This window comes from Poeciliopsis prolifica, unplaced genomic scaffold, assembly GCF_027474105.1.
Source record: "Poeciliopsis prolifica strain line A6 unplaced genomic scaffold, Auburn_PproV2 SCAFFOLD014, whole genome shotgun sequence".
In the NCBI taxonomy this organism is placed as follows: domain Eukaryota; kingdom Metazoa; phylum Chordata; class Actinopteri; order Cyprinodontiformes; family Poeciliidae; genus Poeciliopsis; species Poeciliopsis prolifica.
Window position 1 is genome coordinate 6,176,963 of NW_026562389.1, and position 19,488 is coordinate 6,196,450.

General features: G+C 35.2%; 1 protein-coding gene across 1 annotated transcript in view; it reads left to right on the forward strand.

Annotated features, from left to right (window-relative positions):
- The window catches only part of si:dkey-215k6.1 (transmembrane protein 132B), a 198,742-nt gene that overhangs the window by 57,450 nt on the left and 121,804 nt on the right, over nt 1–19,488 (forward strand). Inside the window, exon 4 of the mRNA XM_055039615.1 lies at nt 18,702–19,117. Coding sequence (XP_054895590.1) covers nt 18,702–19,117 — 416 coding nt within the window. The remainder of the gene's footprint in view (nt 1–18,701; nt 19,118–19,488) is intronic.

A 19,488-nucleotide genomic window follows, 5' to 3' on the forward strand; every position in this document is an offset into this window, starting at 1 on the left:
TAAAATTAGTAAAGCAAGTATGACGTGTAGTGTTTCTACACTCCATACTGTGTGTGGAAACAGTAAAATAGGTGAAGTAGAATCTATGTAAACACAATTCAAACCTTTGGTCTCATATTTTGATGAAATCTAAATAAATCCAGGTAAAACATGATCAGCAGTGAACCTATCAGTGATGCCAAGCACATCGAGTTCTCTACAATTTATGTTTACCAAAAATCTCCAGGATTAAAATCTTATAAGATATCACAGTTTTATCATTTCTATTTAAATGGCTCCATTGATAACAGCGAGGGAAGAGCTTCTCTTGTTACCTTTCAGGTGATATGATCTTAGTGGGTTGTTTAAAGAGTAGCTCTTATTTAATGAGGTCAACGTAACTGACACTGAGCTGTGGCTTTGGATTAGATTATCAGTGATTACAGATCATGTATCCAGTACTTTTAAAGTCACACTTATACCCACTTTAATTAGGGAGAACAAAATGGCTAGTGTAGCGTTACTGCCTTCTGGTTCATCCTGAAATTAAACAAAAGTAAGTACACTAACTCATAGATGACCAAAACTGCTCTTGCAAATTTAATGTAAGTCATTGTTTGCTGCAGAGTTTAGTTTCCTAGAAATATGAGCTGTTTTCAGGGGAGCCCTTATTGAAAAGTCTATTGTGATTGTGCTTAAAAAATGGAACAAAAGTTGAAAGAAAAAAATGGCAACATTTGCATCATTAAATATTTGCTAGAAATTCTTCAAATTTTTTTGGAGCTGTAACAATAAACTTTTACTGAGATTTCATTAAATATTTGATAGAAATTAAAATTTGATTGAGGTGCAACAATAAACTTGGATGAATTTTACTGAGATTTCATTTATATTTACACACCAAGACAAAGTGCTGCCTATTTAGTAAAGTGAAGATTTTCAATAGAGACGCATCACCCATGTGAAAGAATTATAATTTGTGGTCTCTATAAATCTGTCTTGCATTGCGGTATGAGGAAAGCTAATGTTGAAAGTAAACTATCACCATCATTTATTTCTTCTTGGCTTGCAAAGAAAGGCTGATGCATGATGTCACCTTTGATGAGACTGAAGCCTCAAAAAGACTAAATGTTCTCCAATCCTGCAAATAACAAACATTATGTGCAGCTTAGTATTGTTTGTCACTGTGGTTTGACAAAATATGAAATGCTGTACATTACATGTGTACTTTTACAACACACTGTATGGTTGCACCAAAATGTTTTCATTGCTCTGTGTAATTCTTTCAAAGAAAAAGTTAGTACTGTAATTAAATTGTGGTTATAACAAATTAAGCATTTTTTTTTTAATTTGAGGCAAAGATTTAAAATGTTTGATGTCTCCCTTTGTACATTTTACATACTTTAGTAGTTCATCCTGCTCTCTTGCAAATTGAAAGTCAGAAGTGCCAACTTCAAACATCCAGTTGATTGTGTTTAAGAATAAATATGTTGGGGGTGGGGGAGAAATAAGAGTGTGGCATTATTAAAAGCAGGTGTGAAGAGCCTTTGAGTTATTAATGTTTGTTTATTTCTAGTTGCAAACTGGCTCTGTTGGATTGAAATGAAGGAAGAGAGAAGCAATAAAGGTGGAGATGGCTGGTTTCCTGAGCTTTATGCTAATCATCCATCACTTATACTTTCTCTTCACTGCCAGTGCCTGTTGTTGTCACACAGCCAGTTAGAAGAAACACGACTTCAGGCACATGCCAATTCCTTCCTCTATCAATCTGATCATCATTTATATGTTGGTGCTTTTTTATATCATATTCTGATTTTTAATAAACATTTTGAACATGTTCATAAAATTAACCAATAGATGCAACAATTAATGTAGCTAAATTATTTACAAATGCAATGAATTGGCTGTTTTGATCCTTAAATGTACAAAATGGAGATTTTTTTTTTTTTTTTTTTTTTTTTTTTTGCTCATACCAAATTGGAATATCTTGTAAAAATTGAGAGATTTCAAGTTTTGCAACTTCTACAAAGTCTGGCTTTGAACAATTGTAGTGCACCATCTGGCAATTTAGGTAAAAGAAATGTTGACACAAACACACGCACACACACGCAAACATCTAGATAGGCACATAAACAGCCAGGTTGTCTCACAATGTGGTGCATTGAATTAGCACTTAATAGCTACACAGCTGTTGCTTGTATGTGACATCACACCTGCAGTTGAGACTCTCTGGTGACAAGTGAGAGGGTCTCTTCTTCTGTCACATACTAAAAAAGTTGAGAACATGGAAAGAGCAAAGTGTGACAAAAATGTGTGCTCCGAGTGTGGATGTGTCGTTGTAAAGGTGTGTGTAGCTGTCTTTTTTTCAATTGAGTCAATGATGCAGTCAATTCAGAACAACAGTAAGCATAAAGTTACATTTTTAAGACTCACACATTTACAGTGCCCTGTCCATATTTTATCAAAGGCTTACTGTCAGGAGGGTCTTGGCACTGTCAATCATGCTGGTGTATGTACTGCTCACACCCTCACACTTGTTCTCTCCTTCCACAGAGATGAGGCAAAGAAGCTTGAATGTTTTCTTTTTCTCACTTTACATATAACTTTTCAAATATATGTAAAAAAAAACATACTTTTATAAAAGTTGCCTCATTGAAATTTAAGAAATAAAGTACAAAGTAAAAAAATAAATAAAAATGGGCATAAAACAACACAGCAATTTGTGTAAAAGAACAATTAGTGACATGTTGAATGCCAGAGGAATAAAAAACATGATCTAAAAACATGACCTTTGTGAAAGTATTTAAAAGAAGACAGTGAAGGAGCCTGCCTGATACGGAGGTACAACCTGTTCCAGAATTAAAGGCAGCCTCTGATCTTCAGTCTAGTCTTTAGTCTCTTCTTCAAGAGACCTTGAAGAAGAATATGGGTGAAACATTCTGAGAGTTGGGCTGCATAAATGTCATTAAAACATATAAAAATTAAGTGAAAAGCAGTCAACCCCAGAGAGTTGTGTTCTCGCCTGTGTCATTAAGTTAGAATACGAGGAGCCGTAATTTGTGTTTCAACCGGGCCGGCTAGTCAGATTAAAAATGCCTTTTGACAAAAGCAACATTAAAATGCTCTTGTAATATCTTCATGTTAAATGTTGCATTATCCATAACTTTAAGTGAAAAATCACCAACAGAAATAAAGACCAGTCTGTGTGTAACTGATCTATAACATGTTTCATTTTGGAGTTACGGAGATGAGCGACATTTTTAGACAAATTTTTAACAGGATAATAGACAATTTTCTAATTTGTTCATATTCACGAGCAGGTTTTACCTTGAGTCTTCTTATTTTCAATAATTAACTCATAATTTCATGGATTTGTCATTTAATTGCATAGTTAGCTCTTTTTAAAATCTGCTAATACCTTTATTAGTAGTTACATGGTTGTAGTGCATCCATTAATGAAGAGCACCATTGAAATAGCTTGTCAATGTCATGGGGGGTGGGGGAGAAAAAAGAATTGAAACACTTTTTTGCAGAGAACGTTTAAAGGTTTAAACCATATTGAGGTTAAGGAAAATGGATGTAGCTCAGTAAGCACACATCTCAGCAGTGGTGTAATGTTGGAGACATGCTGCAAAGCTTTTTGTGTCTCTAGGCTGGTTTTATGTCCCTTTTAAATACATTAATGTGAATGTGTGTGTGTGTGTGCTGACCACAGTGAAGTTGCAGGTGGCACCCCATCTTTCACTCTGGTCCCTCGCAACACGCACACATCCATACACACACTTCTGTGTGAGCAAACTGTGTCCCTGTAATGAAGTTTAATGACTGTAACACTGTGCCAAAACAGAATGGGAGGGGTGGAAAAGCCACAGTGATATTACCTGAAACTATATTACCTCTCTTAAAGTCCGTAATGGTAACTGTACATGAGAAATAACAGGATTGGCAAACTACAGCAGCTGATGCAACAGCCTCAGTACCTTGTGCCAAAGAAAATTAGAAAAGCTGCAGATGTAGAGTAAAACAAAACCTAATGCAGAAAATTGGGAGCATTTTATATTTACTGAACAATAATTTTACTTACACAATCACCGGTTTTACCTTCCTAAAATAGCAAGTACAACTTGAATAACTCTCATCCAAAAAAGCCGAGTAAAACATGATTCAGGATAAGAATGATAGAGAGAGGAATATTCTGGTAAAAGGGGTACCTACCTTCAGAAAACCAATTAAAAAATTACAAAACAAAATTTGACTTTGATGGCCAAATTGGGATCTCAGAACAAAATGTTTATGGCCTCATGTTCGCTGAAAAATTTATAGCACAGGTAGTGCTTTTTTCTTGGACAAAAAATGTAATGTGGAAAAAAAGCTTTCTGGAGATCTCTTAAAGTAAAACATAATTCATGGGAAAAAAAATCCAGACCATTTGTAAGTTTCTCAAACTATTAGTTTAGACTGGAACTCGTGTCTTTCACTCCTGAAAAAAGCTTTTTTTCTTGATGACAACCAATTAATTCAAATGAATACAGAAGTCCAAAATCCGAGCAGCCTAAATGGTTTAGTAGAACCAGTTCTGGGCCGTCATTAAGTGACAGCAAAGACTGCATTTATTTCTTTTTTATCCTCTGCAGACGGGAGGTCATCATTTGTATTTCAGTCCGTCGTCTTGAGTTTGGATAAATTTGACTGTATTACAAATGTGTGTGCATTTGTTTATGAATAATTTAAACCCCTTAAATGACTGAGGCAACAACGGGTACTAGTGATTTTGATTGAATCAGTTCACTGAAACCAATTTCCATCTATCAGAATGACCTCAAACTGCAAATAAGGCAATTTTCTTTGAGTCATTTTAATAAATTCGGGTTATTTTGTTTAAAAATTGAACTAACACATTTCCCTTCCTTTAAAGGTAACCTGAAAATATGCTTTTCAGGCTTGGCAAAGCTCTATAATTTGATTAGCAACTGTTATTCACAGAGACAGTGATCAGTGTGACTTGTATCAGCTGTATTAACTATGAATCATATGCCTACATTCTGTTCTTTTTATTCTGATACTATTTTATTCTGTCATGTCGGATTTTGCTTCTATAAGTTATAAACAAAAGTGGAAGATGGAGACAAACATTTATGGGTAAAACACAGGCAAGATGTCTTTCTCTTTTTTTTGGTCTCTTCCGTTGCTACTTTCTCCGGTCTTGGAAGTCGGTTTCTTGTATTTAATCTTCAGAAAAAGATCCGTTTGATACCGAGCCCCAATGGAAAAAGTGTGGGTGTTTTTAAAAGCAGTTTATTCTATACACACCTTACTTCTCTCACCAGTTCAAGCAGAACTTTTGTTTTCCCTATAATTTATTCCTTTCTTTATGCCACAGAGGCTCCCCTTTTTTACTTTGTAAAAAGGCAGGAAATGTGGCTCAGTGACAAACATTATTCATCATTTTACCTTGCTGCCATTTTCCCTCGTTCCTCTATCACTTCCGACTCCATCTATCTTATTTTACATCTGTCACTTCTCCAGAAGCAAACTCATGTTTTTGCCCTCGGGCTGCAATGGCTGGCCAAGCCCAGTTGTTAACCAGCCACTTACACTCTTTCATCTCCACACATACACCAACTTTAAATTATGTCTGGCTGCTGGCCAAAGTTGCTAGGCAGACTTATTTACAGCCACTTCCAACATCTGGTGGGTGTTAGCTCTCAACCTCAATGGTTGTTTAGCATCACAAAATGGAGCAAGCATAACAACCTGCATTATTAAGAAGTGTGCCATTCATTTCAGAAATGAAGTAATGTTTTCTAATATCTCATTCCTGCATAATTTTTCTGTTTTGCATCATCATTTCAAAGCCTCTTATGCATGGAGATGTAATAATAAGTGAAAGGAAATAAATGAACCACAAATGCTGCTTCAGAAGCATGTAACAAAGTACAATGAGAACGCATCAGTTGGTAGGAAAAAAGGAATAATACTTTTAATCAAAAATTGATGTTTATCTGCCGTTTTCATCATGGTACTCTGTAATGATCATAATGGCTACATGCATGTACTTTTCCGTATTAAAGCATGAGTCTGGTAACAGTGGTAAACAATTAATTTTGTTCTTAGTTATGTATGCACATGTTTTTCTCTGTCCCACTGATTGCTTGTTCTCTTATATATATAATTTTTTAAACCTGTTTGAAATAAATATTGAGTTTGGATCAGTGGAGTAATTTATCTAATCACTCGACTTCTGTCTGAGAAAATTGCTTTGTTTGGGTAAGGCAGTTTCCTTTCTCTGAACTAAGTTAAGTTTCTCTTCTCAGTTCAGCCAGCTTCTTGCCTCCCAAGACAGGAAGGAATTTACTGCTGCTCCTCTTTCTACCCGGGGAGGTTATCCTGAACCAGAGTCTTTTGCGTCTTCAGTGCAGTGTCTATGCCTCTCAATGGTTTCTCTCTTTGGATTCAGGATTGAACTGTTAGCATGACCACAAAATAAGATATTTAGCAAGTTGTTTTTTGTTTGAACCTTTGGTATGGAAAAGGGAGCAAATAATCATTAAGAATTTTTAAACATTTAAGTATTTCTCAAGCATACATGTAATAATCAAAGCAACACTTCAAGTATGTTTTTCATAAAGAATTAACATTAGAACATTATATAAAGCTCAAAGTTGATTTTACGTAATATCCCGCCTCTATCCCGGATCGTTAGCTGGAAATAGGCACCAGAATCCCTCCTGATCCCACAAGGGTGTTAGAAAATGGATGGATGGTGTCTTATCCAGTGAATATTTGATCAAAGTTGTTTGAAAAACCTTAAAACAGTGATCTTGAAACTCTATATATCTGAATTTTATCCAAAATATAATTTCACAACCATATTATAATCATGTTCGACATCAAATGAATAACTTTTCCCTAAATGGTTGACCTTATCGCTTTGGTTTTGATGTTTTTTTATTCATTTTTATTTCATACTGGTGTTAAATTTATGTCTTTACAGGTTCTTTCAGAAAGTGAGGGGGAAATTCAAGGTGAAGGACAAAAAGACAGCTATGACTGTCAGTTGTGATATATGGTCAAAAATGTTCAATATTACAGGGTCTCTTTGCAGATTTAATTGAAAATACATGAAATGAAGGTATGGAAGGAGAGGAAGTGTGCAATGTTTTAAAATCACGTTGTGAAAATCAAGTGTAAGTTGATGATTTATGGACTTTGGGTCAATATGTCGTTGTGACATCAGCATAGCTTTAAGTGTCCTTTACTTATTAGTCTTTTGCGAGAAACATACCTTTTTTTTTATGTATCTTTGTTGTAGTTGTGTGAATGTGTAACAGAGAATACCCCAAGTCTTGGTCTTTTCTTAATCGTGTTCCAAAAATGGTCGCAAGTTATTTTCCTCAAGTACAAGTCAGACCTCAAGTGTCTGAGGTGCTAGTCCAAGTCAAGTCTCAAGTCTCAAAGAAATAAATGGTTTCTAATCTAGTCTGAAATGTTTTCCATAAAGTTATGTACCGTTTTTAATTGCTTTTTAACCTCAACATTTAATTCAACTTGCAAAAATCTGTTTTTGAGCAACTTTAAATTATTTTCAAAATTGTGAATGGCTAATTCTATAAATGCACATTTCTGGTCAATGAAAAATAATTGAGATTAACACAACTCCAGTTTCAAATCAAACCATGTGATCAGGAGAACACTTATATGATGGTTTAATTGGAGAAACATGAGGACATAATTATAAAGCGACAGCAAAGATAAACAGATTGTTATGAAGGTTTAATGGCCCGAGGTCTGTGAACATCCTTGACTAATAAATCAAGGACATGTCACAGTAAAATATTTGCAGCAGTGCATCGTCTGTCAGAACTGTAATCTGTATCTGATATACTGGTCTGCTTTCACTCCTTATTATCAGATAATTAATGTTAGAGAGACTTGAGTATGAGAGTACAATTCACAACCTAGGATTTAAGTCCAACTCGAGTTAAAACTTAGTAATCTTTCCTTTTGGAAGAATTCTAGTTTCTGATTCCATGTAAAAAAAAAAAAAAAATATATATATATATATATATATATATATATATATATATATATATATATATATATATATATATGAAAAATGGTCTTTAGCTAACTCTGGAACAATAACTTTTTAATTAATGTCATTTGTCTCTGTCAAATGAAAGTTAAAAAACGAAAATAAATCAAAACTTAGTTGATCTGTCTGTGTGCATGTAATACCTGGGGAAGTGAATATGATTTGTAGGTAGAAATTGCCATTATGTTACCATTAATGTTGAATTAGCCAGACATTAATATAACCGTGACTAAGAAATTCGCTCAGAAGTGATGTTACGTATAATTGATGAGAGTAAAAGTTGTAAAAAGAAAAATAGAATCAGATTAACCCGACTTTTAAACTGGCATTTAAAACCATTTCAAAATTAAACAAAAGTTTAAATTTGAAATGCAAGTGGTGGAGACATATTTGTTCAACATAATGAACACACACTGGTACAAATGTTGGATTAAAGAAGTATAAAAGCTCAGTAAAAACATTTTGGGGTATTTTAGTCCCTAATTATTGGAGAGTCAAGCATCAATGCTGATTTGTATAAGTTTGAGGGATGAAGCTTTCACCATAATGGAAGGCAAATAAAGAAATTAAATTAACTTCACAACCATTATCACTTTGCTCAACTTTGCCAAGTTAATTACCATTCTCCATGTTTTCCCAAAAATGTTTAAAAGTAATTCTTCAGATCAAAGTAGCTGATGCATTGTGGAAGGAGTGATTAAAAATATCTTCTCTTGTCAGACCTTGAGTTTAATTTGTATGTCTGCTGTAGAAATCAATGGAGAAAAGACATAAAATGAAGGCTAAACAGGAATGAAAGCCAGATGATGGAAAGGGATGAGAGAGAAGTATGTTGACAAGAAAAAGAAAGCCAGATAAAGAGTCCCAGGGCAACAGAGCTAAAAGATGCAAGCTAAACTGAGGAGAAATGTGAAAAAGCCCGATGCTGATAAAGACTCAGGGAACCGGGGGGAATGCAAGGAGGGAGGAGTCTGTCAAAAGTGTAATAATCCTTCTCTGATCGGAGAATCAGATTACTTACACTAGATTCCTGTAATTAACTGTTGAGCATTAATCAGATTGGACTAATCAGATTAGAGCTGTAAACAGATTAATGAAGGATTACAAGGGCATGCTACGCTAAGAAGTCTTTTTTTTTTTCCATATGATGAGGTATAATGTCGATCAAGCTATCTTGCCTTTTAAAAAGGAAGGAACCAAAGGACATAAAGGGCAATGTTTGTCTGCGTTTAGTCCCTGTTATATTTTTGTAGATCAGTCTTAAAATTTCCTATTGAAATTAGCAATGAAGTAAAATTGTGTTTAAAATTAAACAGATTCATTGTCTAAATATATTCTTTCAATGGAAACAAAGATTTATAACACAATCACAGTTGAATTGAAATCTTGTCTTACAAAGGAAATAAGAAATAGTGAATTTCATTTCCATCCAGTCTTAAATCGAGCTCACAATTTGTTTGACAACAGAAAAAAATACAAGGTGTCTCCGGTGGAGACGGAAGAAAATTGGTTTTGCTCTTGCAAGCCAGTAGCCATGTTAACGTAACATTTAAGTGATCCTTAACCTTTTAAATAAAGTCCTATTACAGCAGCACAAAGGAGTGGTGGCATTTTGCTCAAGTGGAAATCAATAGTGTGCAATTAGATGCTGTCAATGGAGAATGTGCCACACTACAACACAATGTAGCATTACAAAGATATTTATTTTAAAAGTAACCTGTGAGAGTGTTGGTGCAAATGAAGTTCCTGAGCACATTTCACTCCATATGCATCACACCGAAAAGGAATTTACTTATATGCTTAACATCCACAGCTCTACTCTTTTTGACGAATGTCTTGACAAGATTTAACTGTTTAAAAATCTGTTTACTCACTTGTAGTTATTTACAGTTGCATTTTGCTTGTTAGCTTATAAACTAAAGTTCATTTTAAAATGTACAAATTCGGTAAGGGGAAAAAGATTAATGATATTATAATAATGTAATAAATTTAAGGTATGCACAACATGGACACCTGGATCTTGACAAATGTGTCCATAGGTGTAAGGATTTTTTGCAACGTCATCTTATGTTCAAGTTCTCTCAATTATCTGGAAATTAGTCGTTTAATGAGCTTAAAGCTTGTAAACCAAAACAAAGCAGTACATAATTGTGAAATTATGAACACAAGGCTATTAGTTTAAAAACTATCTATAAGACAAATAAAAATTTTAAAGTGTCTTATTCATTGGTAGTTTTAGTCAGTTGTGTTGTTGCTAGAATTGTTCTCACCCTTTTTTCTTCTTTTTACCATATTTATGGTGAAAAAAAAGTCTTGTTCCTCTGTTTGGTTTTTAGTATCTCAAATGTTCTGTGTCCTTTCCTTACTGCAGATTGCTTGTGTGCATGTTTTTTTTTTTTTTTCTTTGAAGAGCAGATGTCTAATGACTGATTTAAAACCCGATGTTAACCTTTTTGGTCAGGTATGCCAGGTTGATGACACAATTACCTTTTTATCACTTTCAATTTGAGCTAATAAAATAACACCTTGAGCAGATGTTCTCTTCTGTGGGCTCCTTCACTTTTTGGTTCACATATTGTCCTCTTTCTCTTCCACTCCTTCACTGTCCTATCCACCTTTATCCATTTATTTTTGCACAGCTCCTCTCAACATTTATCTCCATTAAGTCTTGTCTTGTCCTTCTGCCTTACTTGCTCTCAGCACTCATATTCCCTTTCCTACCCACTCTTCTGGTTCTTTGTCCATAAGCCCTTCCTCACTCCTTGTCTGTCCCTGTCATGTTCAGTCTCACTCTTTCCATGTTTTATTTTCTTGCCCTTTACCTCCCCTTTACTCTCTATTTTTGCTCTTCCTCCAATTTAAACTTATCTTCTGGACGTCATCAATATTGCAGGATAAATTCTTCTTTTGCAAATAATCTTTTTCCTGTGTGCTAAAAATGCACTGCTTTGTTTCTCCTCCTACGTCGGTTGAAGCAGGAAGTCTTTCAGCTCTATAAGCAGCTTTTATAAGTCGGTCGACTAGCTGTGGATCACTGAAGGATAGAATTGAACGATAGCAAGGACCAGTGGATTTATCACTGGACCAAATTCTCACTTAAGAGAAAACTAGTTGAAAGATGTTTCTTCAGATCTCTATTATCATCAACAACTATGATTGGTGACAATTTATAGACTTTGATGCGCTAAATCCTTTCAAAGTCGTGTCGGTCTCATCAAGATAATGTTCTTCATGCTTTGAGAATAATCCTTTTATTTCATATAAGGTTTACAATTAGTCCTAGCGTTTAGAAGAAATGTTGGTCAAAGGTTTGTGTTTTTTTTGTTGTTTTTTTTTGTTTGTTTGATCCAAGAATTTTGAAGTCTGGACTACTTTTTTATTTGGAAAATGCCCAAAATGATTCAAAGCATTCAGCATCCAACTCACTAGAGTCAGAGAATATCTGTAAGCCACCAAAGGATCTGAACATCCTGCAACAGGATGTTCCCCAACAGTGAATATGTTCTTTTACAAGAGAGCTCTGTGAGGGTGATTTCTTGCATACAGAGATTTGAATATATTTGCATGACACAAAACACTTTAGTTTTTCTTCCAGTTCAGTCATATGCATCACTATTAATATGCAAAAATGAAGACAACTAGTAGATTTAAAAGTCACATCATTGAAAAACGACTGTTTAACGAAATTACTTAACATCCTCAACTGATAAATAAAATGGTTACAGTCTGTGGAAAGAAAAAAAACCCGTTAAATTTATTTTCTTTCAACAAAACATTTTATTTTTGAACTTCTGTGAATCTGCTTTGACCGTTCAGGAAATGACATAGGTAAACTTTTAAATGACATTTTCCAGATGCCTGTCTTCTTTTACATCATGTCTGTTTCCTCCATATACTTAAAAAGAGACTCGCAAATAGAGTCGGTTGACGTATGACTTGTTTTATATCAAGAATATATCTGTGACAGTGGCATGGCATCTTTTCTGTTTAAGCACTCCTTTTGAGAAAATATCATGCTACAGACCAAAGGGAAATGGCTGGGAGGGTTTAAAGACAAGCTAAGGACTGTGAAGGCAAATATAAAGGTGTAAAGAAAAATATAAGAAAAAAACCTCTTTTGATACGAAAAGGGAGATATTGGATCCAACCCAGAAAGTTGGAAAAGCTGTGATGGGGGTTAGGAACAGAGGAGCAAAGTGTTGGTCAGGGCATAGCTTGGGAGATGTGAATTCTTTGACCCAGTGACAAGGACATAAATCAAAACCCGGCGTAAATGCGTGTGGCAGTATTGGGAATTTTGAAACATAGGGTAGGCAAAATCCAATAGGTAACTCTTAGACAAAAAACGAAAACAAAATCAATCACTGTAAGAAAACCTTTTTTTCTGAGCTCTGATTTAATCAAACAGTGATGCAAAAATAATGATCATTCGAATGAAGTGGTGGGTGATTTTTAAACCAGCTAATATATAAATAAACACAAAGATGTTTAAGTTCTCTATGTACAAAAATATTAGTTACCTTTTTGCACACATAGTTCTGTGCATTCTGTCTGACAAATATGTAAAATATTTCATGTGATGTGCGAAATAATCAATTACTCATAACTCATAAGAATTTCAAGATTCTTAAACTTTCTTTCACTTTAAGTAGGGGAGTGTGCAGTCTCTTGTTCATTTTATTTTGCACCTCAAGGGAATAGTTTATCTGTCATGTTATGTCCACCAAATCTGATAGATTTCAGATTTGGTTATATTAAAATACAAGTATTTGATTCATTTGTGGCTCATGTTGTTCAGTCTGGAAGCACATTTTGACAGAATCAAAGTCACCTTTTTCATTACATGCATTTTTGATATTACTCTGGAGGAACTAAAGCCTAACTCAGTGGCTGTGGAACAAAGACGTTGCACATTTGAAATATTAGGTTTCCCCTTTAGTGCAGAAAAAAAAATACAATTAGCACCTGAAAGAAAAGCCTGAGCAGAATTATAGCAAGCCAGACAATGGAAGAATGAGAGCTCACCAAAATAAACTCTCATGATGAATGCACTGCTCAGAAATAGAAACCTCATCCCTCTTTCATCTTATCTCTTCTCACCAGTTTTTCCTTTCTTTCCATATGTCTTCTTTTCTCTTTTTGTTCTGTGACTCAAAAAAACATCTGTCTTTGCATTTCTCTACAACTCTCCCGTTCTCTTAGATAGACTGCAATCTTTGAAATCAATCGTGTTCATACTTCACCAAAACTTCATCTGTGATGGATTTACTTTCCAGACTGTCACAGCACGCAAAACCAAAGTGCTGTTTTGAAGTTTCCTTGTCAAATACTTTTCAAATCTGAACATTGTAAGTGTAAATCAACTCTCTTTTTTTGTTTGTTTGTTGCCCTTTTTCACATGGTTACGATACTTTTGCTCGGTGAAGAGAATTTACAGGGGATAGAACAAAAAATGACGACAATTTTTAGGGTTGGCATACTAAACTATAAAAAGGGATTTGACAAAGTGTCTTGAAAGTAATTGATGAAGATACCAAGTTTTGGGGGAGGTTATTTATCTATTTATTTATTTACACTTTCTGCAATTTGCTGTAAAAAAAATAAAAAAATCAATAACATAAAGAAAAAAACTGACTGGAAAGAAAATCCAAATGTATTTTATTGCACATTTAGAAAAATAAGCAACTGAAAATGAAACTCAAATTTCAAAAGATTCATAATTCACAAGCACACAAACAAGTTAATGTCATTTAAATCTTTTTCAAGTCTGGCATTTTAGAGCTGATCTGAATATATTATTCTGAATGCTAGCTCACTGATTTCAATATATCAATAGCCTGAGACATTTCTACCTTACAGGATTTGTTTGTGTGAGCTTGTAATGTATCGCTCAAGAGATATTTCATTATGTTTCTCTTTACAGAATGCTGATTTTACACACTTGAATCAGATGCATCAAGAACATAAAAAAAGCAACTCTGAATGTGTGCATATGTGTGTCACTTTAATAAAATGTCATATTAATGACATTAATATGATCTAATATTTTACCAGCAAGCAACACTGATGCTGTTATCACATCTTGGTATCTTTCCTCCCGACTAAGACCCATCTGGCTTTGCTCTTGCTGTCTTTCTTTCTTTCTCTTCCTGTCCTGCACGCTTCAGTGTGTTTTGATTACTGGCCGTGTGTGAACGTGTCTGCACTTGGAAATAGAGCAGGATGGGCATTTTTTGGGGAGAAAGAAGGATCACAGATGGGCCTTGTCAAATCTCTGTACATCTGGCTTTATTCCTGTCCAATTTTGCCCTCACACATACGCGCACACGCGCGCAGCCACTCTTTTTCACATACTTTCAGGTTTAAGTTCAGTAAACTTTCTTGATTGTGAGCAACCTTCCAAAAGAACACATATGCACGCTTTCAGACTTTTAAATGTCTAGCAGACGCATTTTTATGCATGCATGTTCAGGAGGACTGAAGTGCTCAGAAATCCACTTGGACACACACAGTCAGTGGGTCTGTGTGTGCAGCAGGGCACAGCGGGTATGGACTCCTGTTGTGTTTTGTGGTTGCCAAAGTAATGATGCCAGAGAAACTGGACTTTGCCAGTTTTAATTGTAGCCAAAGACATACCATTGTAAGGACGATAGAGTGCCAACTCTGACTTGTAACACAGCGCCCCCTATTGAGCCAATGGCTGTAGTGGCTGGGAACGTTTCAGTTTCCTTCAATGTAGATTATTAATAGTTAAAAAGTAACACTAATTTTTATGAATTAAAGCTTTCTCTTGCATTTGAGGAAGATTGATAATATTGCAATCCATTATCATAGTAAACATTTCTTTGATTTTTTTTATTCCAGACAAAAATGAAAATTAATAAACATTAATAAATAAAAACAATGTCAAGTATTTCATCATGTTTTGGCTCTGTCCCAGGGTCAAGTTGTGCCTGAATGACAAAGCTCTCCATGTATGTCTGAGGTGCTCATAGTCCCTGTACAGGATTCTGACATATGCTTCAGAGGATTCCTGTGGATACAGAAACATCCATGCAGACACCTCAAGGACACCCATAATGATGGGAAATGAATGAGGGAAGAAAACACAGAGCTTGCAAAACCTAATGTGCTGATGTGTTGTGACCATATGATCTATGGCCTGTGATTATTTTAAGCCTCACATGAAAATTTTTCAGACTCTAGGGATAATGTTCTCTTCAACCAAAAGCAGCAGCAGGTATGTGTCTGTATAACAATGGCTTAAAAAAATATGCAAAACTACTCTCCAAAGTTTTGGAAGCATGGAGCTGCTATGTCTCCAAAGAATAAAATGAAGTCATATCCCATGATAACATGAAAAGTATATTTGATGAAAATCTCTTTCATATGTAGAATAGAATACAAAATAAAAAAAAATAGAAATATCCTTTGTCACTCTGTGGGGATTTCAGGAGTACCAGCAGCAAAGTGACAGGCAAGTGGAAGCATGCAAATTTACACAATGGTGAAAATATAAAAACAAAAATAACAGACTAAACAGTAAGACCGAATTTCCAGCATAAGAAAAAGATTTCAAGACTGAATGGTATGACATAAGATTTTTCAAAATATGCATTTATATTTGTGCACATAATCAGATTATTTTCAAGAAATGAAAGAACTGTGCAAGTAACAGCAGGAATGCAAACCTATCAAGTTTCAACTTGTGAGTGAAAGTGCTGTCATAGGACCTCTCTAAGAGAGGGAAGTTATGCAACATGGTGGGAATTTCACTCCCAGATGAGAAAGTAACAGATGTTTAGGAAAGCTATGAGTAACTTGGAATACCAAAGATCAGATTGACGGGAAAGGGATACATTTCCCTCCAAACATGGAACACAAATTATCTAATAGATTGTACAGGATCATCTGTAGATCTCAGGTCAACATGCCAAAGAATCACCTTACAAAGATCTTATCTCAGCCAAGATCGTGTTGGACTTCAAGATACAAACCGACAACATGTTAAAGTCCAACCAACTACACATTGTGATTACTGATAAGCAGATAGAAGCTGCTATGATTGATTTGTCCAATCTACACAATGGAAAAATCAGGAAAATCAAGTGCACAAGATTTGAGTGGGTACTTTGGCCAGGACATTCCACACTTCTAGTCAGAAAAAGCTGTTGGTAAAATTCAGATTATTTAAAAGCTTAGTCTGACAAGATTACAGGTAATATTAGGGTTATCTCAGTATTTTGTGTTATTTTTGTAAATCGACTAATTTGTATAATTTTAAAAGTTGAAAAACACTTTTGTTCTTCAACAAAAGTTGAAGAACACTTTAATAACTGTGTTTAACTGAAACTTTACATTTTTCAGCTCAATAGGCTGTCCTCAATTTTATTTTTCTTCTTCTTACCACTCATCTTAACGTTCAGTCAAAGGTTTTATTCATGCAGTGCTTCAAATCCATTTACTATTACTGTGTGTACAATTACGGAGTGTAATTTTTTTTGGTGAGTCATGTGCAGCCACCTCATGTAACATAGAAAAGCCAAAATCTCCACCAGTTATCCAAATTGACATCTTTGTGCAAATTTTCTGACATTTTACCATCTTTTTCTCTCTCTGAGCCTGGACTTGTTTCCTACTTCCTCTGGGTCTGTCATATTTCCCCTATTCTGTTTCTTGCTTGCTGTCTGATGTTCCTTATGCTTGTCTCCTCAACTTTAAACTTATCCCTACGTGCCCAGGCACCATAACCAAAAAAACCTGCTTACTCATTTTTACACAGAGGTAGTGGTTTATTTTTTGTGAAGTCGCCTCAGTATGAATTGCCCCAGACAGTGCTACTCTGTCCCACCCTCATTATATTTTTACACTCTGCTTCACAAGGACACATAAAAATACAGTCATGCAATTTCCCTCACAAACTTCTCATTCTGCATGTGCATTTTCTTTGTTTCACCACAATTGGAGTAGAAACTTCTTTTCTGTTCATTTCTAAGAAAATAATAGATTAACAATGTCGAATAAGTGTTGAAAACATTTAAATTTATTTTTACAGTATTTTGAAGTAAATGCATTTTTCTACATTTACTTCATCTAAGGTTTTTCTTCTGTGTTTAATCTCCTTTGATGTAACTGTATAAAGTGGTTTGGAGCTGTGACAGCTGACACACAGGTGTAGATAAATCACAGTACTGCAGCACAATCGCATTAGCTATTCTTTGTCATCAGTTTTGTATTATTATTATTATTGCCCATAAACCATTTATAAAATGATTTGCTTTTAGCATTTTAGAGAACAGTAATAAAGCTCGTTCCACATTTTATGCAGTTTTTCACACCTACTTGTTCTCTTTTGTAGCACTGAGTAACTATAGAGCTAAAGGATTTACTTGTCAATTTTTTAACTAGAAATATGCAGACCAGCTGACATTGTTTCACCCAGACATTTCCATACCTTAATGCCATGTTTAAAAATGCATCACCTTGATAATATAAAGATCATTCTATAAGTTTGGGTTTAGCAATTATGCGCCAACCTCACAGCTACATATTTATGCCACGCAACATGAGTATCTGATGCAAATCTCTGCTCCCTGAATATGTCTTGTAGCATTTCCATTGAAATGGGAGACGAATCCTGGAGTGGTGAAGGGGTTGAAAAGCAGCAGACAGCAGGCAGAGAGAAGTAGCAGCGGGACTAAATGACAAAGGGAACATACAGATTAAATAGGCCACAAAAATTGATAAACCACATCTGTGAAGATCACACACAAAACTGCGGCACAGCTGGAGTTGCCTGAACTAGCTTGAAGGCACTTCAATTTTATACTACAGGAGGAGTATCCCATTCTCCTTTTGTTGAGCAAAGCTGCCATGGTTGTGCTAAACAGACAAACTCAATCTGGCGTTTGCTAAGCTATCAGTAATACAAAGAAAAACAGAAAAAACTACAATTCCTTTTGCACTCAAATCAAAACAGTCACTTTTGTATTAATGTTTAATTTTGCAGTACTAGTGATTGTACTTTGATAAAAACATTTTCTAAAAATTGCACATAATTTCTTATTTCAACATGATTAAAATGGAAAAATAGACATTGAAATGTACAAAAATTAGATTTCAGTATCATAAAAAAAACCTACTAACAGGCAATATGCCGTTTTTATATTTGTAGGACCATTGCTCATAGAATTGGTGTTAAAAATAGTGACGCTTTAAAGCAAGCTGTGATGTTTAGGCAATACCTGATGGACAAAACTGTGAGCTTATGTTTCTATCAAAACATCTCTGTGATGGAAAAAGTGTTAAAGACGCTCCATACATTCTGGCCTTTGTGTGTGTCTCTGAGTGGAGATGCTTGTGTGAAAGAAGCTGATATAAGTGTGCATGTGTTTATATCAGAGTGTGAATAAACTAAATATTCATTGCAACGATCATTAAAGATGGATTTATGCAATGTCAATTTTATGTGAATAAATTATTTTCTGCTCTGGTGAACAAAGAACACACAAAGCCAGGTTTCACCAACACCTTTAAGTATAATAATGGTTAAATTATTGTTTGACCTTTTTATGCTGTTCCTCTCCTGTTTTTTTAACTTTCGTCCTCTGTCAATTTTTCTCTTCAGTGTCTGACAGCTCGTTAGGAGCAGCAGGGGGTGGACCGGGTGCAGGGCCGGACTTTTCCCAGCCTCGTTTCCCCTCTTCCCTCCCGACCTATCTCCCAGTCCAATGCCAGCTAAGCGGCGCTGACTCTGCCTTCTTTCTGCGGGAAGCTAATCAGGAGGTCATGCGAAATGGCAGCCTGTCATCACGGACTGAGCCGTTCTTTCTTCACCAGCTGGAGCCAGGCGTTGCTCCACAGTCCCAGCCGAGTGTCAATTGCAGCTATGGAAATCTGAGCATTGAGCAAATGATCCCAATGGAGCTTCTTCAAGGTCCTCAGCCACATTTGCTGACCTCAGTCAGTCAGGTGACGATGAACTGGAGGATCAAAGGTCAAGTGGTGGTCCCTAAAGTGAGGTCTACAAGACCATGGATTCAGGTATATCTCAATTTGTTTTATCACTTCTTTGGTTTTTGGATTTTTCACAAGTCATATTTATGAGGAAAAACAAAAAAGTTGTTAAAAAAATCAGAACAAGTTGTACATTAATAGAGAAAATAATTTTCTGAATTCTTTCTCTAAGTGGTATTTGTAAATTATAGGTATTGCATATACTACCTAGGACTGCTTTGCTTACAAAAATAAACTTTTGTGGTAAGAATGAGTAACGGATTTTTATTAAATCCCTCACCTCCGGTTGAATCTCAAACTGGCCAATCAGTAAACAGAAGAAATGTGAACAATGACTTTGATTTTCGCAGTGTTTTACGATTTTAGTCGGCCTACGATTGTAGTTTGGCAATGGCAGC